This window comes from Varanus komodoensis, unplaced genomic scaffold, assembly GCF_004798865.1.
Source record: "Varanus komodoensis strain SLA01 unplaced genomic scaffold, ASM479886v1 scaffold2, whole genome shotgun sequence".
Taxonomy (NCBI): Eukaryota; Metazoa; Chordata; class Lepidosauria; order Squamata; family Varanidae; genus Varanus; species Varanus komodoensis.
In genome coordinates this window covers 51,666,026-51,690,948 of record NW_025335568.1, presented here as the reverse complement: position 1 = coordinate 51,690,948, position 24,923 = coordinate 51,666,026, and the positions used below count along the sequence as shown (strand labels likewise).

The following is a 24,923-nucleotide window of genomic DNA, read 5'->3' as shown; positions in this document are numbered from 1 at the left end:
TATTAACACATCTACACTGTGTATATTTTAGATTTCTACATTTGTATAAGTTTTCACATTTCAGTTTCTTTGCAACGGAATAGACCGCTGTTTAGTTTTCTGCTTTTTTGGTTTAAGAATTACTGATGTTCAATTTGCGGTTTTGGTGTGTAATGGAAAGTTGTTTTTTTACTGGACTTCTCGCCAGGTTTCGCTGCAGTGTGCGGCGTCCTGAGACCTGTTGGGTGGCGGGCGGTTTGCACACTTTAAAGGTATCAACAGACCACCTGGCTTTACACGGAAATAGGTACCAACGCTCTGAATGAAGCTTTACTGCCTGTCAAGGCAGGCATAAGGACGCCTCGAGGTCTCTGTCCCGTCTGGCCGAGGCAACCAGCCTAAGCGCCCCACCACGGAAGAGGCACGCAGGGCTCCCCGACATGAGTCCCGCCAGTCATCCTCGCAGCGGGGCCGCCCGTCCGCCGCTCCTCGACCTGGAGAGATCCCCGCGCCAAGGCAGCAAGCACGGCCTAACTAGACATGGCGCGGCGGAAGACAGACAGCACCTCGCTCTCTCCTAACGCTTGAAGCGTGTGAGGATAGATCCGGCTGGGCCGCCGCGGAGGGATCCCCGACCCGTGGGCGGAGGAGGCGAGCGGGGGGGGGGAGAAGGGAGGAGGCGCCGGCGCCGCGGCGGCCGAGCCGCGGAGGGGGGGCGGGGGAAAGGGGCACCAACATGGCCGCTCCATATTAACTTTCCCCCCCTTCGGCAGCCGCTGCCACCGCCTGCCGCCCCCTCGCCTTGGTAGCCGTCATGCCGGGCATGATGGAGAAAGGAGCCGAGCTCCTGGGGGGCTCCAAGAGTAGGGCGGCCCCCAACGGCACCAAGAACGGCGGCGGCAGCGGCGGCGGCGGCAGCCCCGGTTCCAACGGGCACTTTTCCGAGCCGGAGAGCGGCAGTGGTGGTGCTGGTGGCGGCGGCGGCGGCGGCGACAGCGGAGACGAGCACGGTGCGAGCCTCATCCTCCCCCACCCGCTTTCTCTGGCAGGGTCGAGTTGGGCCTAGTCGCTTCGCCTGTCGCGCTGGCTGATTGGCCGGCGGTGGGGACCGCACGGAGCCTGCATATGCCCCTGTGCGCGCGCGTGTGTGGCGCGTGTGTGTGGCGTGTGTGTGTGCTGGTGTGCCCGCGCGCGCGCGCGCGCACTAGTGCAAAGAAGTGTGGATGAGGGGCGCGCGTGCCTGCTTGCGTGCGTGCGTGCGTGCGGGAGAGGGACTGAGTGGGCGGGAGGGATGCTTGTGAACGGGGGTGTGCACGCGCGCGCTCGCTGCTGCCCTCGCGCTTTATCTCTGTGTGCCTGTCTGTCCATCCATCCCATGGAGAGTGGGTGTGAATTTTTACAGTGGGCACACACATAATGCAAGTACAGGTCAGGCGCGCATGCATTGAATTGCATCGCATCTCATCTTAGAAGTGTACGCTCACTGTTAGTATTGTAAACCTTGCAAACGAGTACATTGTGTGCGTCTGAATATGGAGGGGTGCTTGAAAGGTCTAGCTCCGTGCAGTTCATTCTATCTTGCTTAGGCATGCCTTTATGTGTTAAGACATGCACTCTGATGCATACACCTACGCACCACCATGAAAAATTAGCACAATAAAGTAAACAGATTGTTTCTTTAGGAACGTGTGGATTCTTTTTTTCTGTTTTGTAATTCCTTTTTTAAAAATCACCTTTTGGAAATTGCTGCTTACCTGAACTGTGAAAGGGAAGTAGGGTTTTCTTTTTCCGGTGTATGTGAGGTGGAGGGAGTAATCTCCCCCCCCCCCCCGCTCTCTCCCTTCACACTTATTCATAGGGTGAAGAGGTTTGAAGGAATCAAAACAGCAAGATTTGCCTGCATTGGTGGTCTTGCCTTGGATTGACTGTGATGCGTCTAGATTCCAGTCTCCACAGTTAGATTGCTTAAAAATCACACTTCCATCACTGAAGAGAAAGGCGGCTCCCCCCCAACCCGGCACCGTGCGCTCCTCTAAGTGATGCATTTATTTTTTCTTCCATTGCAGATGTAGGAATGAGGGTCGGAACAGACTATCAAGCTCGCATCCCTGACTTTGATCCTGGTAAATACCTTTTAAAAATATATATTTGTAACCTGATACCTTTTGCTTTTTTGAAAATGCGGGAGGGGGTATTGTGTGGAGTATAGTGAGGAGGAGTGGGTATTCAGATGAATACTTTGTGGGAGGATGTTAGAGAGAGACTGTATTTGTGAAGGTTAAAGGTGGGATTTGCTTTTGCTTTTTCCTCTGCTTAAGGCTTTGTGCTGTTTTTCCGTGCTTAGTGAAGCTTTGCAGGCCAGCGTTGCTCTGTGAAAGCTGTATGGAATAGGCCTCATGCATGGAGAAGGAGAGGGAAGCTCCTAGCTTGAACTATGGAAATAAAGGACTGTAAAGTTGTTTATTTAACATACCGGTATTGTATCTACAGTTGTTTGGGAGCAGTATTTTATTCTGGAAATATTGCTGACAGTAGCAATTCTTATAGTCTAGATTTTTCAATATATTTAAAGCTCATTGATACAGACATAAGTCCATCTTGATTTGCATATATACAGTAAAACATCCACGGTGTAGAAATATGCTTGTTTCTTACTGTGACCACTAGTCAGCACTGTTGATGCTTCTGTTCCCTATTTTTTACCCTGTGTGTCAGTTCTTTCTGCTAGAGTGATGCTATTCTCTTAAAGTTTGGAGAGTCTGCCCCTGTTACAACCATAGACTCTAAAGTGTTGGACAAGTAACTTTTTAACGGTATTATCACCCCTAACAGTATAGACTTTAAAGGAGAAACAAACTAATTTTGTCTTTAATTTATAGAAATGCTTACTTATCCTTATTTCTAGGCCTATGTTGACCATCAGTGTGTGGTTTTACAACAAAGAGGCTAGTCTCAACAATGGAATGATTCCTGATTTCCTTAGGTATTTTCTATTACACATGTCATATAGGCTAATAATAGTCTTGGCTTTCATCTTGATTAATCATGAGCTTTGGCTATTGAGCAATATAGAAAGGTTATAAATGAATGAATTAATTAATTAATCAATCAGTGTTTTAAGATTCTGTCATTCACTATTAGCAAGCAAGTATTCAGCTTCATTGGATTTAATCTTCCTTTTTATGATAAGACATTTTTTTTGTTATATTTAATGTTAACAGAAAATACCCTGGAAGCTGCTAAGTTTTTGTGTTGGGTAAAAGAAGCATTGAGTAAAACAGTAGCAGTTGAAATACTGTTACTTTTCCTTGTGTTGCACTGGATGGACTCTGAATGATCAGAAGTTTCCCAGACTGTTGCCTGAATAAGAGCAGATACTGAGCAAAGGCTAGGCCTCTTCTGCAGTCAGTTGAAATTTGGCATGTGCTGCTGCTGTTCTGGAATGATAGAACTCTTTCTTTTGATCTCCTGTATTGATCTCCATAATATGAGGTTGTAAGACCTCTTAACAGGTCTTCCTTGGACTCATTCAGTGATACAAATAAAAGGGAAGGGATGATCCATGTTTACATGCAGTGTACCACATAGATGAATGATGGCTGTAGGGTGAAACAACACCTCATAATTATTAACTTTGATCCTTCATGCTGTGGAACCTCCTGACACACTTGCTTAATAATTTGAGAGAACTGACAGCATATACAGTAATAGTAGCAGATGAAGGTAACAAATCTATTAGCTTTTCTTCCTTCTTGGTACAAATACCTTTGTTTCTGGCTGGCTTTCTTTCAAGGATGTCATAGGGTTTTCCATCTCAAAACTGCTGGAAGAATACTGTGCTGAATCCTAGTAAGAACAGGTAATTTCAAGTGGTGATGTACAAATATCACCTCCAAGATTTTCTTGAACTTTTTTTTTTAAAGCAGTTTCTCTTTCTCTTCTCCAGGATAGTTTTTTGTGAGTAGTACTATTAAGGGTATGAAAAGAAATTTTTAAAGAAGAATTGTCAGATATTTGTAATGGGCTAGATCATAAAAATGTCTCAACTTTAGAGCAATGATCTGTCCAATTCAAGCTTCTCTACTGGTGGCTGACCAGATGCTAGACTTTTAATTAGCTTTTTTAGCCTCTTGACTTCTGTTATTTTTTTGCTAAGCAAACAAGTAATGTGATGTTTCTATGCTCAGAGCATCATCATTCTAACATACTGAAACAGTTTAACATTCTAACATACTGAAACATGTTATCTTTAGGAAATGTCATGTTTGGTCTTGCAGGTGGACAAAAAAATCATTGTATCTTTTGCCTTTGCTTCCATTGTCTAAATTGTTTTTGTACCTTGAGATATATTCTCGTTAATTTGCCTTGATTTTTAAAACTACCTAACTAGCATGTTTTGGATTATCTTCCAGCTCAGGTAGCTGTAGGGCCCCTGATACCTGTTTCAGATGAACAAGTTTGATAAAGTAGACAAGCGCAAATTGTGTATGGGAAAGAGCGTGAACTAATTGATTAAATGGTATTTATCTATTTATTTATAGTTTTTATATGCCATCCCAATACTAAAGTCTCTGGACGGCTTAGAAAAACAAGAAACCAAAAAACAAAGCAACCATATACAACAACCAAGTAGTATGTCTATTGCTCTATAAGCCAAATTAAACGTTTACAGTTACAGGCACAAGGAAGTAGAAAAGCAATTCTTAGGTAACTTCCTTGAGAGAAATTCTTTATCAGATTGTCTGTTAACACGTATGATTAATTCCATAGTTCAGGGGTAGTCCACCATCTTAGCTCATAGGTTCATTTGAAACTTTGAGAAACTGTTCTAGGCATCACCACAAAATAGTTGTCTTAAGTGTAATATGCACAAAAGACCCAAGAACAAGGTAGATGGGTATCCAAGTTCCAACACACCGAACAATTCCTTTGAATACAGAGTCTTTTGGCATAAGCAGCAACCTATTTAATTGCAGTCCTAAATGCCAGTAAGAATTTTTTTTAATATTATAAATTGGGAGGCATAGGGTGCCTTGGTGAGCACCAAGAATGGAGACTGGAGGTTCATTGGTGTCTGTAGGTACCATGCTGCCTTCTCTTGCCCTAGCCAGACCTACATCTCTGCTATGCAATGGAATGAGATGGGTGTTTAATTCCATTATACATTTTATCTGGATATGGAGCATTTTGATACAAGTGAGTTTCTATAAAAGTTTTCAGGGTTCATGACAGGAAAATACTCATCAGAACTGTCTCCTTTGTTTTTGTCATTCATCTAAAAAGTAACATGGACAATGCTAAAAGCATTTGTATTTGTTATTCCTATAAATTTTGCCTTTCATATAAAACGTACCATTGAAATGTTTCTCTTATATGTTGAGTCCTATCTCTCCCCATCACCCCACTTACTCATTGTTGCAGCATAACAGCTACAAACACTTAAAGGTTGCATAAACCAAAAGCAGCAAAGCTTGGATTTTTCTTTCTCAAGGATACATTTTTAAAAAGTTGAAAGATAAAGTGAGACAAACCTTCCTGTTCCCATATAGTCCAAGAAATATTTTAAAGGCTCTTCTTTTCCTAAATTTAATTGCTCCTTAGGTGTTAAAATAAAGCAGACCCCCTTATCTCAAATTAAAAGTGATTTTTTTTCCTTAGGTCATATTCACAGATTATTTGTTTACAGGTCTAGCCCAGTGTCTCTCTTCTTTCTGAATGTGAATTTGTGTGTCTCTCTCTCCACAAATGACTTCTCTTGAAACTGACTGCTTACTCTGCCTGCTCTCCCCTGGAAATTTCTAGTAAAGCATTTCCTATACATTTCTAGATTGCAGTCTTCCATTGCTCCCATTCTCAGTCAGATACTTACTCTGCAATGTGAAAAGCCAAGGCATCTACATGTGAAGAGATAACCTGTCTAGATAAAATGTTGCTTTATGCTAACCTGAGAGACTGATGATGTGTAGCTTCACACAAGCAGAGTGCAAACTAGAAATTTACCAACAATAAGAAAAACATTACTGTTATCCGTGGAGTAAAATTGATTTCACTAGTGGGATTAAACTAGTAGTTGATTAGATATAATAGGTGCTTCTATTTGACAGTTTCTCAGAATGCTGTCAGGGCTTTTGTAGCTGGCCTTGGACCATCCCAATGGTATCTTTTGCCTCAAGAATAACAGCATAGACTGTCATGACTTACAATTTTTTCGAGAGGGTAAATGAAAAGCAGGCCTGCTCTTTCAAATGTATTTATTTCTGTATTTACCTTAAAATAGATATCCTGAATATCAATACAAATGCCATGAGATACTAGCAAAGTGTACTTCAGCACCAATGGATTAAAAAAGAGTTTCTAGGGTACCATGGTACAAGTCACTTGACATTTCTTGCAAGCCCTTCATTGCATAGTTAGTGAAGCACAATCCAAAGAAATTGCCTCATTAGTGTGCACGTTACCTGATCTTAACCAAGTACGTAATACAAATATTTATACTCAAACTGCATGCAAAAATATAAAGAGGCAATAAACTGGATAGGTGAAGATCTTAGGCCATGTGGGCAGACCGGTAAAGTGCATCTGTAAAGTAGCTCAACTAAGATATGAAGCCTGGCATTCAACAGTTCAGTACCTATGTCAGCAGCCAGCTATTTTAATTCAGTATAGCATTTGTTTCAGTGGGATTCTTGAAGGTCATTATGGGAAACATGGAACTTAATTGACCTGGATCTCCTCACTGAGTTTACGAAACCTGTTGCCTGCTAGGAAACTTGCTATCTGTCAGCAGTGATGGTTCTTTAGATGTCTCTACATGAACTACAAGATCTCATTTCTTTGACTTTATCTTTGCAAGAGTGATACAGTTAAAACCTGTGCTATAAGCCACTTACTATTCATTTATTAAGATATAAAAATACTGCAGGCATTGAAATTGGGTAACATGAATGGACAAATAGTCTCAGTAGATATTGACTTGCCCTCTTTTTAAAAGTTTGATCCTTCCATGTTTTAGTTCAGTTTGCAGACATTAGTGCTCATCTAAAGTAGAAGATTCTTTTGATCCCCATTATGATGCTTCATTTCAATGTTGGAAATCTTAATCCCATCACCCACGTTGGTTAGATTGTGATTTTTTTTCCTCATGATTTGCTTGCCTTATTTTCAGCACTTGTTCCCTGTTTGGAGATACTCCTTCAATCAGGCACTTGAGGCCAAAGTAGAGCCTTTGTTTTGCTGATACATGGTCTCTCTCAGGAAAGTCTAGGTTGTATTCTGCAGCTTTCTCCCATCTTCCCTCTAACTGTTGATGGAAGTTAAAGGGATACCACTGTTAAAGGGATACTTACTGAGGTGTTGAACTGCTGTTTCTCCCATCTGTGTCTTTGCCAAGTGTCCTATATTGACTGGTTAGCAAGGTATCTGTCCTGTTTGAAGCCAGTTATTTATTATGTTACAATATTTCTTCTCTTCTGATTGGTGTGTGACCTCTGGGCTAGTTATGTCTACTCAGACAAATTCTCTTCCACCCAATATGATGTGTTTGGGCCTAATGGAAAATTGTACCTCCCATACACTATATCATTTCTATTGACTATGAGGAAAATTAGCAACACTTCTTTTTCACCCTTACTTTTTCAACTTGTGGCTTTTTCCATTGCCTGCACAAGAAGTACTCTCTATAACATATTTCCTCACAAGAAGGTAAAAGAGGTGTGCAGTTGTGCTCCAGATTCAAAGATTTCTCTCTGTTACAGAAGATAATTGTTAATTACAATTGCAAAAATAACTGGACCTGCAGAATACAAACCCTATTTAGTTACTTAGACATGTCAAATAGGAACTATATATATTTCATCAGGTTCAGCCTGTGCATATGTAATGTTCAGTGCTAACTCTGTTTTCCCTAACATGGTGGCAGAGTTAAGGACACTCTTTCCTGATATAAATAAGAACTAACAGCATGTTTATAGATAAGAGTCCTCAGCGCATTCAAACTACCAAGGTTGCTTATCTTTGGAACGTAAAGCTACTCAAAATACTTGATGCATTTCTTGCCAAATAGAACTTAGCATGCATATAGGCTTATGTTACCTGAAACAGTGTTCCACGATACCTCAACTCAGACGGTTCTAATCCTACTAAACATAAAGAACAGAGCAGGCCTGCTCAATTGCATCCTGTCTTCAAAATAAACATCGGTGTGTTTTCTGTTGTTCACCATTTATAGATGCCTCATTTTTGCTATCTGTGAATTAAATGTTCTCTGAAAAATTGAACAATGCAATTTTCTTTCAGGAGCTACAAAATACACAGATAAAGACAATGGAGGAATGCTTGTGTGGTCTCCGTATCATAGTATTTCAGATGCCAAATGTAAGTTACTCTTTCTCAAGCAGTTCCTTGTAGGAATAGATGCAAAATTAATGTGAGAGCAATAACCTGATCGTATGCATAGGATTTTGGCTTGGGTGCACATGAGCTGTGATCAGTCATATAAAAACCAAGCTATACAACTATTATACATTATAATCTTGACATGGATTTCATATTTATCCCTACATGTAACTAACTTTTAAATAACAGTTTGCAACGTGTGAAGTAACTCTAGTTACTTCCTGATTAGGTTCCTGAACTAGGCAGAGCCAACAGATGAGGAGGGTGAAGCATGCTTGCCCCACCCCCTCTCTCATTCCATTGGTCAGCCTGCACACATGGAGGGTGACTTTATGAAGAAGAGGGCATCTCATATTCATGGGGGCTGTCTGTGTGATCCAGCATGGGGAAAATAAGCATTCTGGATTGCATGGAGATCCCCCATGGATACAAGAAGCTCTCTTCTTCATAAAGTTACCCTCCAAGTTAAGAGGGAGACAAGGCTGGGGGTAAGGGCAGAACACTTCCCTTTCTTTCTGTGTTTGCAAATCAGAATAAGACTGTTGTCATATGAGTAACATATTCTGCATTTAATGATTCCCCAAGTTAGACAAATTGCCACTAAAATACTCTTTCTGTCTGGCTATTTTAAAAACAATCACACACACATTTCTCTTTGAAAATTAACTCTTCTTAATTATTAATATTATGCACGCTTATTCTTTAAGCATATCCTAAGACTTGAATTCGGTTAACTTTCAAGCCACAGCTGGCAGCTGCTACCCAAAATGGTCCAACCTGGCATTGTGTTAAAATGTATTTGTGTATTTCGCCAGTGAATTCTTTTGTCAGATTAACAGAGTTAGCACTACTGTTAGAGTTCACACAGATTTTCTGCATCTGTTAGAAAAGGTGCGGTGTTAGTGAAAAGATCTCACATAATGTCCAACATTAAATGCTGCTGCAGCACACTATACTTACAGAACATAAGAATACTACTGGATCAGACCAATGGTCCATTTAGCCCACCATCCTGCTTCCCACGGTAGCCAGCCAGTTGCCTTTCTATCTACCCACTAAACTTTACTAATAGTCATTTATAAATCTATCTTCATTTCACATTCTGGTGTAAATACTTAGAACCCTATATAGTTCCAGCCAATGGTTAATTTTTCCATGTCTTGGTAACTGGAGAGTGTCTAGAAGCTCATATGTCCAGCTGGAATCCTCACATGCTCTGGGTGGTACTATATATAGCTGTTTCCGCAAGGTCTTTCCTTCCTAACCAATAGTTGAGTTGAGAGAGAGTATTCTTAACCTGTTCTCAAGTGGGGTGTCAGTTGAAATCCTAAGTATTAGAAGGAGAAGGTGGTGAGTAGAACATGTTCTGTTAAATTTGAAGAGTGATATCCCAGGAATCTTGAGGGTACAGGAGACAAGTCTTGTGGTGTTTGTACATATTTGTGAGAAGTATCAGCGGCATATGATTTATCTGGGAGTAAATTGCAACTACTTGACAGTCTTGCTTAAAGGGCATAGATTCTAGCTGAAAAGATCAATTTCATGTATCATACCACCATCTCCTTTATGTGGCAGTTCTTTACACGAAATACATATTAGGGGTAGTATGTATTCAAACAGGAGCAAGGAAATCTGGTGTGTCTGTATATGCTTCAAAAGCACTTGTGGATGCATGAACCCAGGACTAGCATAGTGATTATGTATTCTAGAGTCTAAAAGGAGAAGAGTCCCCTGACAGTGTGACTAAGATTTCATTCTCTTAAATGCATTTACAAGTGAACAGCATGTCATAACCAGTGCAAAATGGCAGTGGAAACACATCTCAAATGGATCCCAGATTATTGGATGGGTTAAAATAAATCTAAATATCTGTACCCCACACCTGAAAATCACCAGTTCCAGAGTTGAGTGAAAAGCCATCAAATGAACTCATAGATCTTCAGGTTGAATACTTTAAAGCACAGATGAAGTCTATCCTCCGAAATGGGTATGCTTGCTTTCTGTTTTCCATAAAATAATGCCAACAACCCCATATCTCACTACATTTGCTCTGTACCCTGCAGTTTGCTTAAAAGGTCCATCAGTTCCTTTGTCTTTCCCTGCTAGTCTCTAATTTAACTCTAGCTTTGTACAAAATTGTGCTGTTCTTCCAGCACAAAAATATATCAGTTCCAAGACGAAAACTGCACTGAGCCTCCTACTATCATAGCTGGATTTGTCTGAATAACCACTAGTAGAAGAAAGAAGTGAAATTACTGGGCAGGTTCCTGATGAGGCACTAGTGCAGCTCCTCCCAGTGTGGTGCCCTGAACATGTTCTGCACTGCTTTTCCCATAATCCCTTAGTGAGCAGAGCCAGAATTATAGCTGAACACATCTGAAGGGTGTCAGGCTACAGAAGGCTCTAACAATCTCATTCAAACGTGCCATGTCCAGGATGACATTAAATAATGAATTTGTATCTGCTAAATTTTCATTTTCCTTGATATCATTTTTCCTTGATATCATTTTAATTGTTATCTAAAAATTATTTCAGAGCAGTTTTACAATAAAATGAAGTTAAAACAACAATAAATCAACAAACCATATCAGCAGCAAGCCAGCCAAAGACACACTGAAACAGGTGCCAGAAAGGATAAAGCCAGATGCACAGCCTGTGAAAGGGTAGGCAAAGTTTATGGTACAGCAGTCGAGAAGATCCTGCTTTTCACAGGTGAATCTGCCCTCTCATTATGATGTAACTCAAAGCAGGCAGCCTCCTGCTTACAGCAAGATTATCTAAATTTATTTACATAGGTTGAAGCTCAGCTGTTTAACTGAGTGCAGAGCTGTGACCTTGGTTGACAGCATTTTTTTCTCAGAATCTTTGGAATATCTCCCAATTTTAAAAATAGTTAACATGGGCACAAATATATTTTAGTGGATGGGTTTAATGTGTAAATAGAAAATAAACCTGACTGATCAGTTCTTAGGAATCAGCTAAATGTGTTGTTTGATACTTGAAATCAGTTACCCTGAACTGTTTTTCCACTGTAACTATATGCGAAAAAATAATTCTGGCATTCTTTTATAACACAGTGGATGAATACATTGCAATAGCAAAGGAAAAGCATGGCTACAACGTGGAACAGGTAAGAGATAAATAAATTACTACAAGACATTTATTCATTCAATTATTTTCATAGCCCACCATTTTTGCCTTGGTGGTCTGCAGCATAATAACATTTAAAATAACAAAATCAGTAAAATACATTTTTTAAACATGGCGAGGTGGAAAGAATGGAGTTAGAGCCCCCATTTTGTCCCCCAAAATCTGGAAAAAAAGTGCTATGTTAACCAGTTACTGACAGGAAAGATGGAATGGGGCCAATCAACCCTCCCTAAGAAAGGATGTCAGCGATGAGGGAGTCATCAGCAGAAGGGCCCTGGTGCCAATTCACTGAGCTTGCAGAAGAAGTAGAAAGAAAAATACGACCTTGGATGATTACTTGATCAGAAGGTTGTTGCATCATCCCAGCCTGCTTAGGGCTTTATATATTTAAAAGCACTCTAAATCAGGCCTGGAAACTAACAGGGCATTGGTGCCGTTGATTCAGCAGAAACAATACATTTAGTTGTGAACCACCCAGAGAGCTTTGGCTATTTGGTATAAAAATGCTGCCATAGGTACTGATCATCAGTAAACTAGCAACTTCTTTGGCACAAGGCCTATTGAATATTTGAATATAGATTGTGAATGCATAGGGTTTTAAAAATTATCCCTAAATATGACATTATGTGTGAAGGCAAATCCTGAGTTGTGTACTGTATAAATCTTAAGGAAAAATAGCCTAAAAGAGCCCCTCTTTTGATAGTTGTTATGATGCTACTAAGCTCCATCATGATATAAACTACACCTTTTTTCAAGGCACTTGGCATGCTATTCTGGCATAAGCACAACATTGAGAAGTCCCTCGCAGATCTTCCGAACTTTACACCTTTTCCGGATGAGTGGACAGTTGAAGACAAAGTCCTCTTTGAACAAGCATTCAGTTTCCATGGGAAAAGCTTTCACAGAATCCAGCAAATGGTAAGTGAATATTTTGAGTACTGTTGCTTTACCTCAGTTAGCTTGATAGCCATTATTCATAGTCCAAAGGGTTCATACTCCATGTTTTTTCATAGTCTGCATGCAGATGTGAGCATGTGTTCCATAATTATCCAAAGAAATGTCTCTGGACTTCTAAAAGATTATCAGACTCCCAAACCTCCACTAAGTGGAAGGATCCCAGTCGTGTGCTGTGTATGCCTTGAGGGCAAGAAAGTATATTCAGTTCTCTTTTGACCACCACTGTGTTGGCATGTTTTAGCTTCCAGACAAGACAATTGCAAGCCTCGTAAAATATTACTACTCCTGGAAGAAAACCCGTTCTAGGACAAGTTTAATGGATCGCCAGGCTAGGAAGCTAGCTAACAGAAATAATCAAGGTGACAGGTAAGTAAGATAACATTTGCCCATAAACAGATACCTTTTGTTCATATTTGTTTTTGTTTTGCATTTTGTTTTACATTTGTTTTGTTTTACAATTGTTTACTGTTAATGCAAGGAATATTATTCCTTGCTTTTGTTTCTCTGGTATTGCTAAGCAGCTAGCATCTGGGAGAAACTTTCCACTTCGTGCTATCATAACAGGGATTATCAAAGCCATAGCAATAGTCAATCTTGTATGCTCATATTCATGACTAAAAATAAATAAAGACTTGCCAGATATAGTGTGGAGATCCTGGAGATCTCTGTCAGGGGTGTGTTAAAACTGATGAACTAAATTCTCTGAACTACTGCAGAAAGGAACAGAATACTTTTCATCTGATACAGTCAGTGATTGAGAGCTATTTAAAATTATGCATTTTATGCCCAGAAAACATTTCTGTGTAGAAACAGTTTTACCTTTGTTCATGTGATACTGCAGTAAAATATAGAGGACATACGTGTATGCACAGACAATTGGCTTTGCGCTTTACTATATCATGATCAATCCTTGTTTGACTCTTGCTGTACTTTCCTGTTTAGTTGAATTGGGATTTCTAAAGCCTTTTCTTGTGAAGGTGTGGCTACAACATTTTTATATTTTGAAAGTAGTTGTTGTTTTATACTGGGAACTACCAGTGGGGAGGCTGTTTGTTTTTCTCCCCCAGAACATGTTCCTGTCAGATTCAACAGGGTAGAAGCAACAACATCTCCTGATCATCACCAATAATTTTGTTTACAGCCTCTTTCCTTGTTCTTTGTAAGTGAATCCATTCTGATTTGTGTAAGACGAGGAAAAGGCACAGTGACCATGATAGTGTTCAAGTAGTTCCCTTATTCCTCCTTTCCTCCAAAGCAGTTCTTTAGGTTGAAACTGCTTCTATTTTTCCATATGAAGTTCCATATTAGACTGTGGAGTGAATGCCTTCAGTTGATAGGGACAGGAAAATTGGAGTAGAACATGAAGTCCTAGGTTTCTGTGTTTGATAAACCCAGAGCTGGATTTGAATACATACCAAGAAAAGACATTTTCTGTAAAGTTTTCTATTAAATGCTGTGGTGTGTTGTTGTTGTATACTGTGAAGTTATTTCTGAGTTATGGCAATCCTATGAATGAATGCCCTCTAACCTGTCCGGTCCTTGACAGCCCTGCTCACTCTTGTATACATTATCAAATTAGCATTTAAATAAACGAACTGCCCTGAGATAAGATTTTATGAAGGGCAGTAAGCAAAGACTTTTTAAAAATGGGAGGAAATGTCTTAGTATATTTAGGATATATTGGTGCAGGCATATTGCTAAAAGCCCTTTTCTGCCATGTACTTTAAAGCTGCCCTCTTGTACATAATTGCATAGGAGTAAGCGCCATTGAACATGATAGGACAGTAGTCATGCGTAAGGTTGCTCTGTAAATCTGGTATTTATACTATTCAGAGTTGGGATTTGAATGTTTCTCAGATGCATGTTTAAAACACATTAATTCCATTTGATTCTGTTGGTTAAACCTGATATATCTAGCAGTTTTTTATTACATTATATAAAGGCAGATGTTGCAGTTAGATCAAAATTCAAATATAGGTGAAGCAAATACAAGATTGGGAAAAGTGAAAGGAAGAGGTCCACTAATCTCTTTCTGTCCTCAGTGATGATGATGTAGAAGAAACCCACCCAATGGATGGAAATGATAGTGATTATGATCCCAAAAAAGAAACTAAAAAAGAGGTAAGGAACAACTAAACTGCAATAAACATATTCTTCATATAATTAGCTTATGCTGGCTTCTACCAGACAGTGATAGAGGCCAGATAGGAAAGAGTCTGATGGTTAGTTTCTGGTGAGTACAGCCTTGTTCATGAAAGGAGGAGGAACCAAAAGCTGCAGTCTCACCTTCTAACATAGAGGACAGGAAGTGCTAGCACACACATGTGCCTGTGCTAAGCCCTATGCTTAGGACTCCCTAGAGGAGCAGCAGGGATGACACATTCACTTGTCAGAAGCTGTGCAGGAAAGGAGGGGATAAATACCGTTGCATCAGCAGTCAACTTGATCTCAAGCCATCAAACCAGCCTACTAACTACCATGTATCACTCAAAACAAGTGAAAGATCCTCTGGTTTTTGTTGGGATATAGAGATTTGGTACAAACGCACACATTTGTTCCTGTATGGGTTACATTTCAGTGATTGCATCCTTCAGTGTATGGATCTGCTGCATTCTGTGAGAATGAATAGGTTGTGTGAGGAGAGAAGGGTGGAGACTGTGGCTGGATGTCCATCTGGAAGCTGTGGGTTCTTGATTTGACATATCTTGTTTCTGGGGAAATGGACTGGGACCAGCCTTGTCTCTTTCACAGGGGTATTAAGAGGATAAAATGTAATGTGTTCACCAGTTTAAGCATTCTGGAGAAAGGGTGAGATCAAAATGTCATTTTAAAAAAGAAAAGTAAAACAGCCATATCTGAGAGAGAAAGAAGTGGCTATGATTTTAAATGAACTATAAAACACAAGCAGGAGTTTTTTCCTATATAGAATTCTTACAGTCACAACAGGGTAGGGAGTACCTTGGCCTGAGAGATACGGATTTGCTCCTGGCCACCCAGGGAGCATGATGGCTGCAAACAAATTTGAACCAAAGCTGTCCATATCCAGATACTGCGATCGTGCAAGCAATGCTGCTAACCAGATTTCATACTATAGACACGTTTTTGTTATTAATCCATGCAAATACGTGTGTGTGGATTTAGTTGACTTGTATTGTGGTTTATAATGTTACTTTAGTCTTTATGATTTTTTCAAGATTTTTTTGGCATGGACTACATTAATGGATTAGAGAAGAACTAGGGAAGCAGGAACTAGAAGCATGTTGAGTCATCTTCCTGGTTCTTGAGATTTTGCCAGATATTTCTTGTCCATATTATCTCAATAGCCCATCGGGTAGATTCTCAGTGGTCTTGGACTGTGAGCAAATTAAACAAAAATCCAGAGGAGTAGTTGTGTTAGTCTGTTGTAGTGAAAACAGCTGAATCACCCAACACATTATTTGCTGTGATGTCACAGTGAACATTAACAGGTATAAAACCTGTGACCATAACTTTCTAGTCCCATTTTTCCTGAACCTTATGAGAACTAAGAGTTGCCATATGCTTACAGAAATTTTGAGGCCTTAGAAAGGAATTCCAGGGTACATAAAAAAACATTTCAGATTTAAACTGCATATCCATAGCCTAAATGAGCCAGATGCACCCACCACTGTCCCCCATGCTATTCCTGCTGTGTGGTCAAAACAATCTACTTTAAAATATGTTTGTTTTACCAGAATGGTATGCTAAAGGGCATCATTTGAGTCTTGTACTGCACCATAGTGGTTTGCTACAAATGTGACAATAAAACAGCAATTTTATATAGGAATTCCATGATGTGTGTTGTGCACAGCAGAATGTGGCCTTGAGAGTGAATATGGCTTAGACTTCACAAAGTTGCCCACCCTTCGTCTAAATAAGTGCTTTCAAATTAATCAGATGAGGGGTCTAGCAGTTTTATTAGAAATAGGCAGATGATGATCACTACTTATAATAATATAAACCAGAATGTATTCCGTTTATTTTATTGGTTATTTTTTAGAGCAGCAGAACTGGTAATACTTTTAAAAACCTGTGTGAGCTTTAATTTTTTCTTGCCTTTTTGGATATTGCAGGGAAGTAATGAGCAGCCTGTTCAGTCCAGTAAAATAGGATTGGGTAGAAGAGAATATCAGAGTTTACAACATCGTCACCACTCCCAGCGTTCCAAATGCCGTCCTCCCAAAGGCATGTACCTAACTCAAGAAGATGTAGTAGCAGTTTCTTGTAGCCCCAATGCAGCCAACACACTTCTTAGGCAGTTGGATATGGAGTTGATCTCATTGAAGCGACAGGTATTTCAGCTAACTGTTTTGCCTTTTATTTTTGTATTCTTTTCTCCATTTTGAATATTTTGGTAGATGATATCATTGTTAAAGCAAAATACTGCCATTGAAGTGATATGGTAAATTAGACTTCAGTTTAATGGACAGAGCAATCCTTCCGAGCAAGCTTGGGAGTTGGAAAGTCAGACCTCATCTTCTACCCCTTTGCAGCTAGTATAGAAAGAACCATGCCAGCTACCCACTGAGGCTAGGAAAGCAACCGAGGAGGCGGTGGCGGCGGAATGGTGGCATTCTGGTGGGTGGGAAAGGCCAGGCTGCGAGTTTCCCTTAGCCTCCTGTAGTCTCCTTCCCTCCAGTACTGAAGAGTTCTAGCTAAAGCCTCTCTAGTGAAATCTGCAGGAGTCTTCCAATCATCAAAGGTGCGGTCTGTAGGACTGCAATTTTGTGTGTGTAGCCCTTAAGACTAAAAGTCAATTTACGGACTGTATTCTAAAGCACTTCTGGAAATCTTAAGCTGAAACTGTGGCAAAAGTGTGGACCAGATATAAACAGGAAGGGAGAGGAGTTCCTCCCTCATAGCCTTTAATGAGCAGAGCCTAATCAAGGCAAGTAGCTGAAGTTTTCAGCCTGAGCAGGTGAGGGTGGTCGTTTCAGCTCTTGATCCAGGAGGTACAAACTGTCTTTAAAACTCTGCCATAGCACCGGTGCTTAATGTCTGGAAGCAGATGAGGTGCTTGCTACCCACAGGCAGGTCTCATCTCTTCAGAAGCGGTTCTTCCTCCTCAGGGAGTTTGCCTTAACTTCCTAGCTAGTTGCTTATCAATAGGGATATGTATCAATTTGTTTGTATCAATTTGTATAAACTAATTTCATTCCTGGTTTTGTTGGACCAGGTTCAGAATGCTAAACAAGTAAACAGTGCACTTAAGCAGAAAATTGATGGTGGTATAGAAGAATTCAAACCTCCTGAGGTGAGTCACTGAAATGGAGATGAACTATTAGCATTGCATTTGTTGTGCTGGGAGCTAAGTTGCCTATGGCTTATCAAGGCATTGGGACATATTCTAAAGGTGTTTTCACCTGTGAAGTTGTAGCTTAAATTTGTCAATAAAGCTAATACAAGAAAGCCCTGCGTGAGTTGGAATGCATTTTAAAAAAACAGATATGAAAAATCAGAAATCTTAACAACATTTTATACATGACACATATAACCTGAGGGATTCAGAAGCAGGTGTTAGTATATGTGCAAAAAGACTCCCCTTAAATGTGTCATAATCAATAATGCATATGCACTGCAAACAAGCATTCCATTTTTTGAAAAGATTGTTTCGGATTGCCCAAGATTGGAGCATAATTGCAGTCACTAGACCACCAGACTTTCAAGGGACTCTAGTGCACATGCTAATCCCTGTGAATGACAGGTTGTTTCATTTTTATCAGCATTGAAATCTACCATGCTTATATGCATACATAAGGCAGTTGTTTGCATTGAAAAGAATGGGACCAGCACTTACTGTTTTGGAAGAAAGGCTCTGTAATAGAACACATCCTTGACATGCAGAAAGTCCTCCAGTTCAATCGTTTGCTTAAGATAGAACTGAGAAAGAGACCCCAAACCCTGGTAAGCTACTGCCAGTTGGTGTCGAAAAACTTGGGCTGGTGGACCAGTGATCTTACTCAGCCTAAGGCATCTTCTTTTTCTAATTCTGAGAATTCTCACTGACCCCTTCAGTAGCATCAAACATTCTGGATTAGAGTGTACGTTCTGATTGTGGAGTTGGAGGGTGGTATTATGGCTGAAAATCTTCATTATAGTTTTCAGGCATTTAACATCATGGATGTGCTCTGTCATTCTCTTTCTCTCCTAATAGTCAAATCAGAAAATTAATGCCCGTTGGACAACAGAAGAACAACTTCTTGCTGTTCAAGGTACCCAAACATACACACACACACATACATGTATTAAGACTGCAGTCCTTTGCAACCTGAAAAGTGATTAAAATAGATATGTAGTCACCTTTTCCTTTTAAAAGAACATGTGGACAGCACCTTGGTGTAACTTTAAAATGCAATAAAAAGATTTTACCTTGTTGTCTTGTTAATAGGAATTATTTAAGAACAATAGTAAGAATTTACAAATGATGCTGGCAAGTATACCAAACAAACCATGTATACCATTTAACATACAGTATAATTTAAAAATAGTATCAAATGTTTCATAACAGATCATTGCATTTAAAATTTTCCTATACACATCTTCTAGTTAGTTCTCATACATTAATCCTAAAAGGAAGCTCTACAAAGAAGCAAGCAGGTGGCTATCTCTCATAAGGAAAGTAGGGTGTTGTGTCACTTTTGAGATGTATAGCATAACACTGTGCCAACAGATGTTTGTGCACAGCTGTTGTAAGCAAACACATCATTTCATCTGACTTCAGCAAATACTCCCCCTTTCCCAATTAACTATAAATAAGATCAGTTCTGCTACAACAGCTGTCCTAAATCTATGGCAACTAAAATAATCCTGTTAGATGAATGAGGAACCCTCCAGTAAAAGGAGTTACGAAATGCAAAGTTTTCCTACATCTGCGTTAGTGACAGTTTCTTTAAATTGTTTGTTTTTCTTAATTTTAATATAGCTTCATGCTGTTTTAGAATTTAAGTGCATCTTCAGTAAGAAAGCTAAGAAGGAGCAAAATCACTTTAGGAATAAATGGATCCTAATTCATTGCAGGCACATGGGCATAGCAACCTTATGCTTTCAAGGAGCATTACAGTATCAGGGCACTCAGATTTATGGCACAGCAAAGTGATCAAGACAGTTTGCTGCTCTCCCTGTGTTGCTTTTTACTCCAGAAGGGCTCCTGAGGCTATCTAGAGAGGTGAAGCTGCTGGGACCAGGTCCAGGACTAGAGAAGCCATACGTTACTGCACCTCTGGCATCACCTTCCCCCTCCCTGCCACCAAAGCACTCCCTTTTTCCTCTCCCCACAGTCACACTTGTGACCTCAGGAAGGAGCCACTGCAGGGTTTTTGTTTGTTTGTTTTTGGTTTTTTTGGGAGGGTGTGGAGGAGGGATCAGAAAATTGTGTCTCCTTGTCAAGGCCATAGCTGGGTTCGCATCTTCAGGAGGGGGCTCTTACTGTCCCTGGGATACTGGGGTCTGATTGTGCCCTAAATTTTGTTTTTACTTTATGAGTTCCTAAAACTCCACAACACAGAGACACCACTATTGTTTACTAAAATGCAATTACTTAATAAATTCTGACAGCTATGTTCACCACTTTATTTTTTGTGCTAGTCCTCTGAGAAGTCATAGTTTAAAAGGCACAACAAATCAAAATTTGAGGGCATAAAGTATCAGTTGGATTCCTGAATGCACAGCTGGACAACTGAAAAAGGAGAAACTCTTAGTGGGCCCCATTAGCGGTGAACCTGGATATACTTATTCTTTTGAAAATTAGCTCTGGTAAGACAAATTTGTTAAACAATTGCACTTAGAAACTAACTGATTCAGGCTACAGCCTTGAGCACCCTTTCCTGGGAGTTACTGGAGTTAATGGGAAATTTTCCATATAAGCACAGAACTGGGGCATCAGTTATTTAAATGTTTGCCTTACTTGCAATCTTACATACATCTCCATTAGACTCATAGCACTGTGCCATTGCTGAACTCACTCATTTGCTTGTTTTCTGGTAACCAAATCAGATCTCTTTAATTTTTCCTCTATTTTGTAGCCATCGAATCTGTCCCATTCTAACATTTCCAATTTATACGATAAGTTCTTGTTAATGGGCCCAATTGACTAACAACCATTTTAAAAAACATAAACCAGGGATGGAGACTATGAAGATCAACAGCAGTTTTCTGAATGTACGTCAAAGTAACACGTTACTAAAACACCTGAAAATAAAGATGAAAGCATTTATTTCTTTATTAAAAGCATTTGTATGCCATCATATTATTCAAAATCTCAGGAAAGTAAACAGAATTTCAGAAGATTTATAAAATATTTAAGCAATTGCCTAGTCGTTTCCTGTAAAAATTGATTTTTGTCATGTCTGCATTAGAGAGCTCACACTTCAAAAATTATTGTTACCTAAACAGCTGTATTGTTAATTAAATGTTCTCTTCCACTCCTTTTGTACCTGGATCATTTAACCAGTGTGCCAGATAGGTGACTGTTCTGAAAACTGTTGATTGAGCAGCTGCTTGCAGGCTTTCTTTGGTAAATACTGTAAGCCACAGACTGGGTCCGTTTTTGCCCAATTTGTGTTATCAGCCAACAGAAGGGGTGTCAGACTGATCAACACTGAATGACACACAAGGCGCAGTAACAGTGTGTGATTTAGTTAATTGATCCATCAATGAGAATTCCTGTGGAAGCAATTAGAAATACTCATTTTACTCATAATCATTGACTTAAAGTGGCATTCAGCCAGAGAAATGTGGTTTGGCGGCTGAGTCTTAGAGCTAGCAGTAGGACTCTTACACTATTGTCACCAGTAAAAGGAACTAGTTAACAAACTACATAATACTCTCTTGCATTATAGATGTTTAGAGAGGGAGTCTCTCCCATATACATCCTGCTGACTTTTGCTGGTTGACGTGAACCTTCATAGGTATATTTACTTTGCCTTTTTAGGTGTCCGCAAGTATGGTAAAGATTTTCAAGCAATTGCCGATGTAATTGGCAACAAGACTGTTGGTCAAGTGAAGAATTTCTTTGTAAACTACAGACGTCGGTTTAATTTGGAGGAGGTGTTGCAGGAGTGGGAAGCAGAACAAGGAACCCTGGCTTCTAATGGTGACGCTTCTGCTTTAGGGGAGGACACAAAAAATACTAATGTGCCATCAGGGAAGAGCACTGATGAAGAAGATGAGGTGTGTTTTTGTGTACCGGATCTTAAATAAGCATGAATTCAGGAATGGCATTAAACTTCATATCATAAAATGTAATACTTAACTTGAAGTGGAATGTTGAACCACCAGCTATGGAAGCTTATTGCATCCTGGAAATCTACTGGCCATGCCCCATTCAGTTCCATGGGGCTTGTGTTAGCAGAATGTTTTAAGCACCGGGCTGCCTTTCTTCTGAAACATCATCGTGACCATAGCAATATGGGAATCTTTTATCTGAATTATCCTGGATGTTAAACCTACCTTTTTCCCTTTATTTTATATATTGAATATTTCCTCTTTTTGCTATTAAACTTATTATTTTTGCTTTAAAATGGTTGATTTCAGAGGAGGGGCTCGTAGCTGCCAATATAAATAAACTAATTGTGCTTCCCTCATTCTGGAGGCAATGACAGCCCAAAGTGCATGATATGATAGGATGACTGCTTTTACATATATGTATCACTTTATTTATAGGCCCAGATCCCACAGACCCCTCAGTGTGTAGGGTCTTCTCCACCTGCCCAGGCGTCTACTCCAACACCAGCAACCCCTGTAACAACTCTGAACCAGCCTCCTCCATTACTTCGTCCAACCCTTCCAGCTGCTCCAGCTCTCCATCGTCAGCCTCCACCACTTCAGCAACAGGCTCGATTTATTCAGCCAAGGCCAACCCTAAACCAGCCCCCTCCACCTCTCATCCGCCCAGCTAATTCCATGCCTCCTCGTCTAAACCCAAGACCAGCATTATCATCCACTGGCGGCCCACAGCCACCATCGCTTATTGGAATCCAGACAGAATCACAGTCCCCTCTGCACTAAAGAAATAGGGCAGAACTCTGGTGAATTAACAAAAATGTATCAGTGTCTATTTTTCCTCAAATAATTAAAGGGGGAAGGGAGGGAAAGCCTTCCACATATTGAAGCAGTCTTACACAAAAGAGCAAGGTGAAAATCTTAGTAACAGAAATACGTGAATGGCCATCTCTATTAGAGAAACGTCAGTGCAGTAGTTTGCTACAAAGAACCATGAAGTCAGCCTTTTTACACAGCTAACTTCTTTAAGAAAACAAAAAAGGAAAAAAAGTTCAGTGCACTAAGACTTCAACTGGTTTTTACTCTATTTATTTATAAAATTCTTTATATTCAACTACATGGAAACAAACCATCTGGAGAGTGTAGGAGTTTCAACTTCAGTTCCGAAGTAGGCTGTAAACCTGATATATTGGGGAAATTATTTTTACCTTTTCCTATGTTAGGAGTAAAAGCATTACTAACAAGCCTGCCATTCAGATTTTGACAGATATCGTAACTTCATACATTTTTAGGCTTGAATTTTTTAGATTTCTCTATGAACTGCTTTTCTTCAGTATACCTGCTGGAAAAGCTGTCTTGAAGATTTGCGAAGCTAAGGTACAAAATAGGTTAAACCTATATACGTGGTCTTCTGATACTGGAAGCACGACTTGCTAGTGCAAAATCTGTGGTAGGCAATGGATGAGCCAGCATCTTTGCTTTACATTTAACATAAAGAACTAACACCAGTAACAACCTCTGTTGCCATGTGACTACTAAAGTCATCTTCTTTTTAAACAATCTTTGTAGTACTACTTTTTACCTGAAATTTTACTCATCTAAGTTCTGGCAGTAAATTTGCAGAGTGCCCCATTGAAATCCATAGGTACAGGGGCACTGCTGAAACTCGCACAATAAGCATGTCTTCCTGCCCTTGCTTTCTTCTTGGGCTACCCCAGTCTATTTTTTGCCCACATATCCCCCCCCCCATTTCTACTTGGTATTGAAGCAGATACAAATCATGCTTTACATAATCAGTTAGGAAATAGCAGTGCCGCTCTGAGTTGACTTGCTTCTTTTAGTTTTCAGCAAGAAGTGGAGAGATACAAAAGTCTTCCGTTCTCATGGAAAGAGATGCATTTCTTCTGTACTGTCCCGGCTGACTTCCCCACTTCTTACTGAAGCAATGGTGTTTAACATTCATAGGTTAAGATGTAAGATGATTCTGTGTGCAACCAAGTTGTACCAGCCTCTTATGTACTGCATTTTACAGCTGAAGTGTCAAAACTTTTAGATTAACACCTTAATCATGATTAAGGTGTTAAAAGAGATATATCCATTAACTTTCATTTTCTCATTTTCTTGTTGTTGAAATAATCTTATTTAAATAGAATTTTCTTTTGTTTGTAGTAAACACAAATGCCCCCTCTATAGTTTGCTCCTCATACTTTATCTGTACTTCCAGCCACAGTGTTTGATTTAAATACTGGCTTTTCAAAATAAGAAAAGCAGGACTGTCAATTACCAGAACTCTTGGTACTTTGTGGTATTTGAACGTTGATTCTGGGGTCAATATTAATCCTCTGAATTATTTCAATCTCTCAAACCCCAGTTTATGCATTTTGGCATAACTCTTTAAATACCAAACTATTAACAATGCATTTTCAGTATTTAAGTATGTAGATCAGGTTTCCCAGTGACTGTATTGTCCTTTTTTGCTACTTTTTGTCTTGTCTCGTTGCTAGAACTTCAGTATACAGAAGGTTGGGTGCTGCCATGCAGGTAGCAATTTTAGACTATCAAGACCATAACTGGGCACTTGTTCGTTTGGGTGAGATAGGTATGTAGTGTAATACTGCTTTACATACACTCACACAGTAACGAAATGTTTAGCATTTGTAATACTGAATATGTACATAGCAAAATGTTGTCCTTTAAAAAAAATTGTGCGCTTTCCAGATTATGTGCATACAGCTTGCACGTCCTGTTTTGGGTAGGGGGTTGTGTTAAGCAGTGTTTTTTGCCTGGAAGAGTGATATGCTTGCTGCTTAATCAAAGAATTAAAGTTTCCAAGGAATCTGTGTCTATTTTTATGTACCTTGTAATGGTTTAAAATGTTTAGGGCCCGTATACTGTGATTCTCTTCTAAATTCATTTATATTTTTTTAAAGATTAGAAATAAAAATATATGATTTTTCATTTCAAAGGGGTTTTCTTTTTTGCCATACGATAAAAAAGATCTAGCATAACTTTGTATCGTTGCTATAAGCCACAATCTATTCATTTTGGTTTATTTTTTGTCACTTTATGAAATGTAAAATGTTTGCACTCCCGTTTAAGTTGAGCAGAGAAAATATTTCATACATTGGTTTTCACAAATGTAACTTTACAGCTCCTTTTTATGTACAGTTTTTCAGTTATAATAAAGAAATATAAAAACTTTTAAA

General features: G+C 39.6%; 1 protein-coding gene across 6 annotated transcripts; it reads left to right on the top strand.

Moving 5' to 3' along the window:
* The first annotated feature begins 703 nt into the window (after positions 1 to 703).
* On the top strand, positions 704 to 24,923 carry RCOR3 (REST corepressor 3). Of its 6 annotated transcripts, none has more exons than XR_006414600.1 (12): positions 704 to 989; positions 2,046 to 2,102; positions 8,275 to 8,352; positions 11,451 to 11,503; positions 12,280 to 12,441; positions 12,722 to 12,846; positions 14,523 to 14,601; positions 16,572 to 16,790; positions 17,675 to 17,752; positions 18,653 to 18,710; positions 20,083 to 20,250; positions 21,428 to 21,566. XR_006414600.1 is itself a non-coding variant. In XM_044428942.1 (12 exons), the coding sequence occupies exons 1-12, from the start codon at positions 794 to 796 to the stop codon at positions 22,501 to 22,503; spliced, it is 1,689 nt and encodes a 562-aa protein (XP_044284877.1). In that variant the 5' UTR covers positions 704 to 793; the 3' UTR covers positions 22,504 to 24,923. The 6 variants fall into 6 exon arrangements, 5 of the variants coding, with proteins under 5 accessions (XP_044284877.1, XP_044284881.1, XP_044284879.1 ...); XM_044428942.1 differs by lacking the exon at positions 20,083 to 20,250 and adding an exon at positions 22,159 to 24,923 and having other exon boundaries at positions 21,428 to 21,666; XM_044428946.1 differs by lacking the exons at positions 20,083 to 20,250; positions 21,428 to 21,566 and adding an exon at positions 22,159 to 24,923.

Coding starts and splice junctions, on each gene's coding strand:
- RCOR3 (XM_044428942.1), top strand. CDS start 794: ATGCCGGGCATGATGGAGAAAGGAGCCGAGCTCCTGGGGGGCTCCAAG. Junction 18,711..21,427: donor ACAACTTCTTGCTGTTCAAG/GTACCCAAACAT, acceptor TTGCCTTTTTAG/GTGTCCGCAAGTATGGTAAA. Junction 21,667..22,158: donor GCACTGATGAAGAAGATGAG/GTGTGTTTTTGT, acceptor CTTTATTTATAG/GCCCAGATCCCACAGACCCC.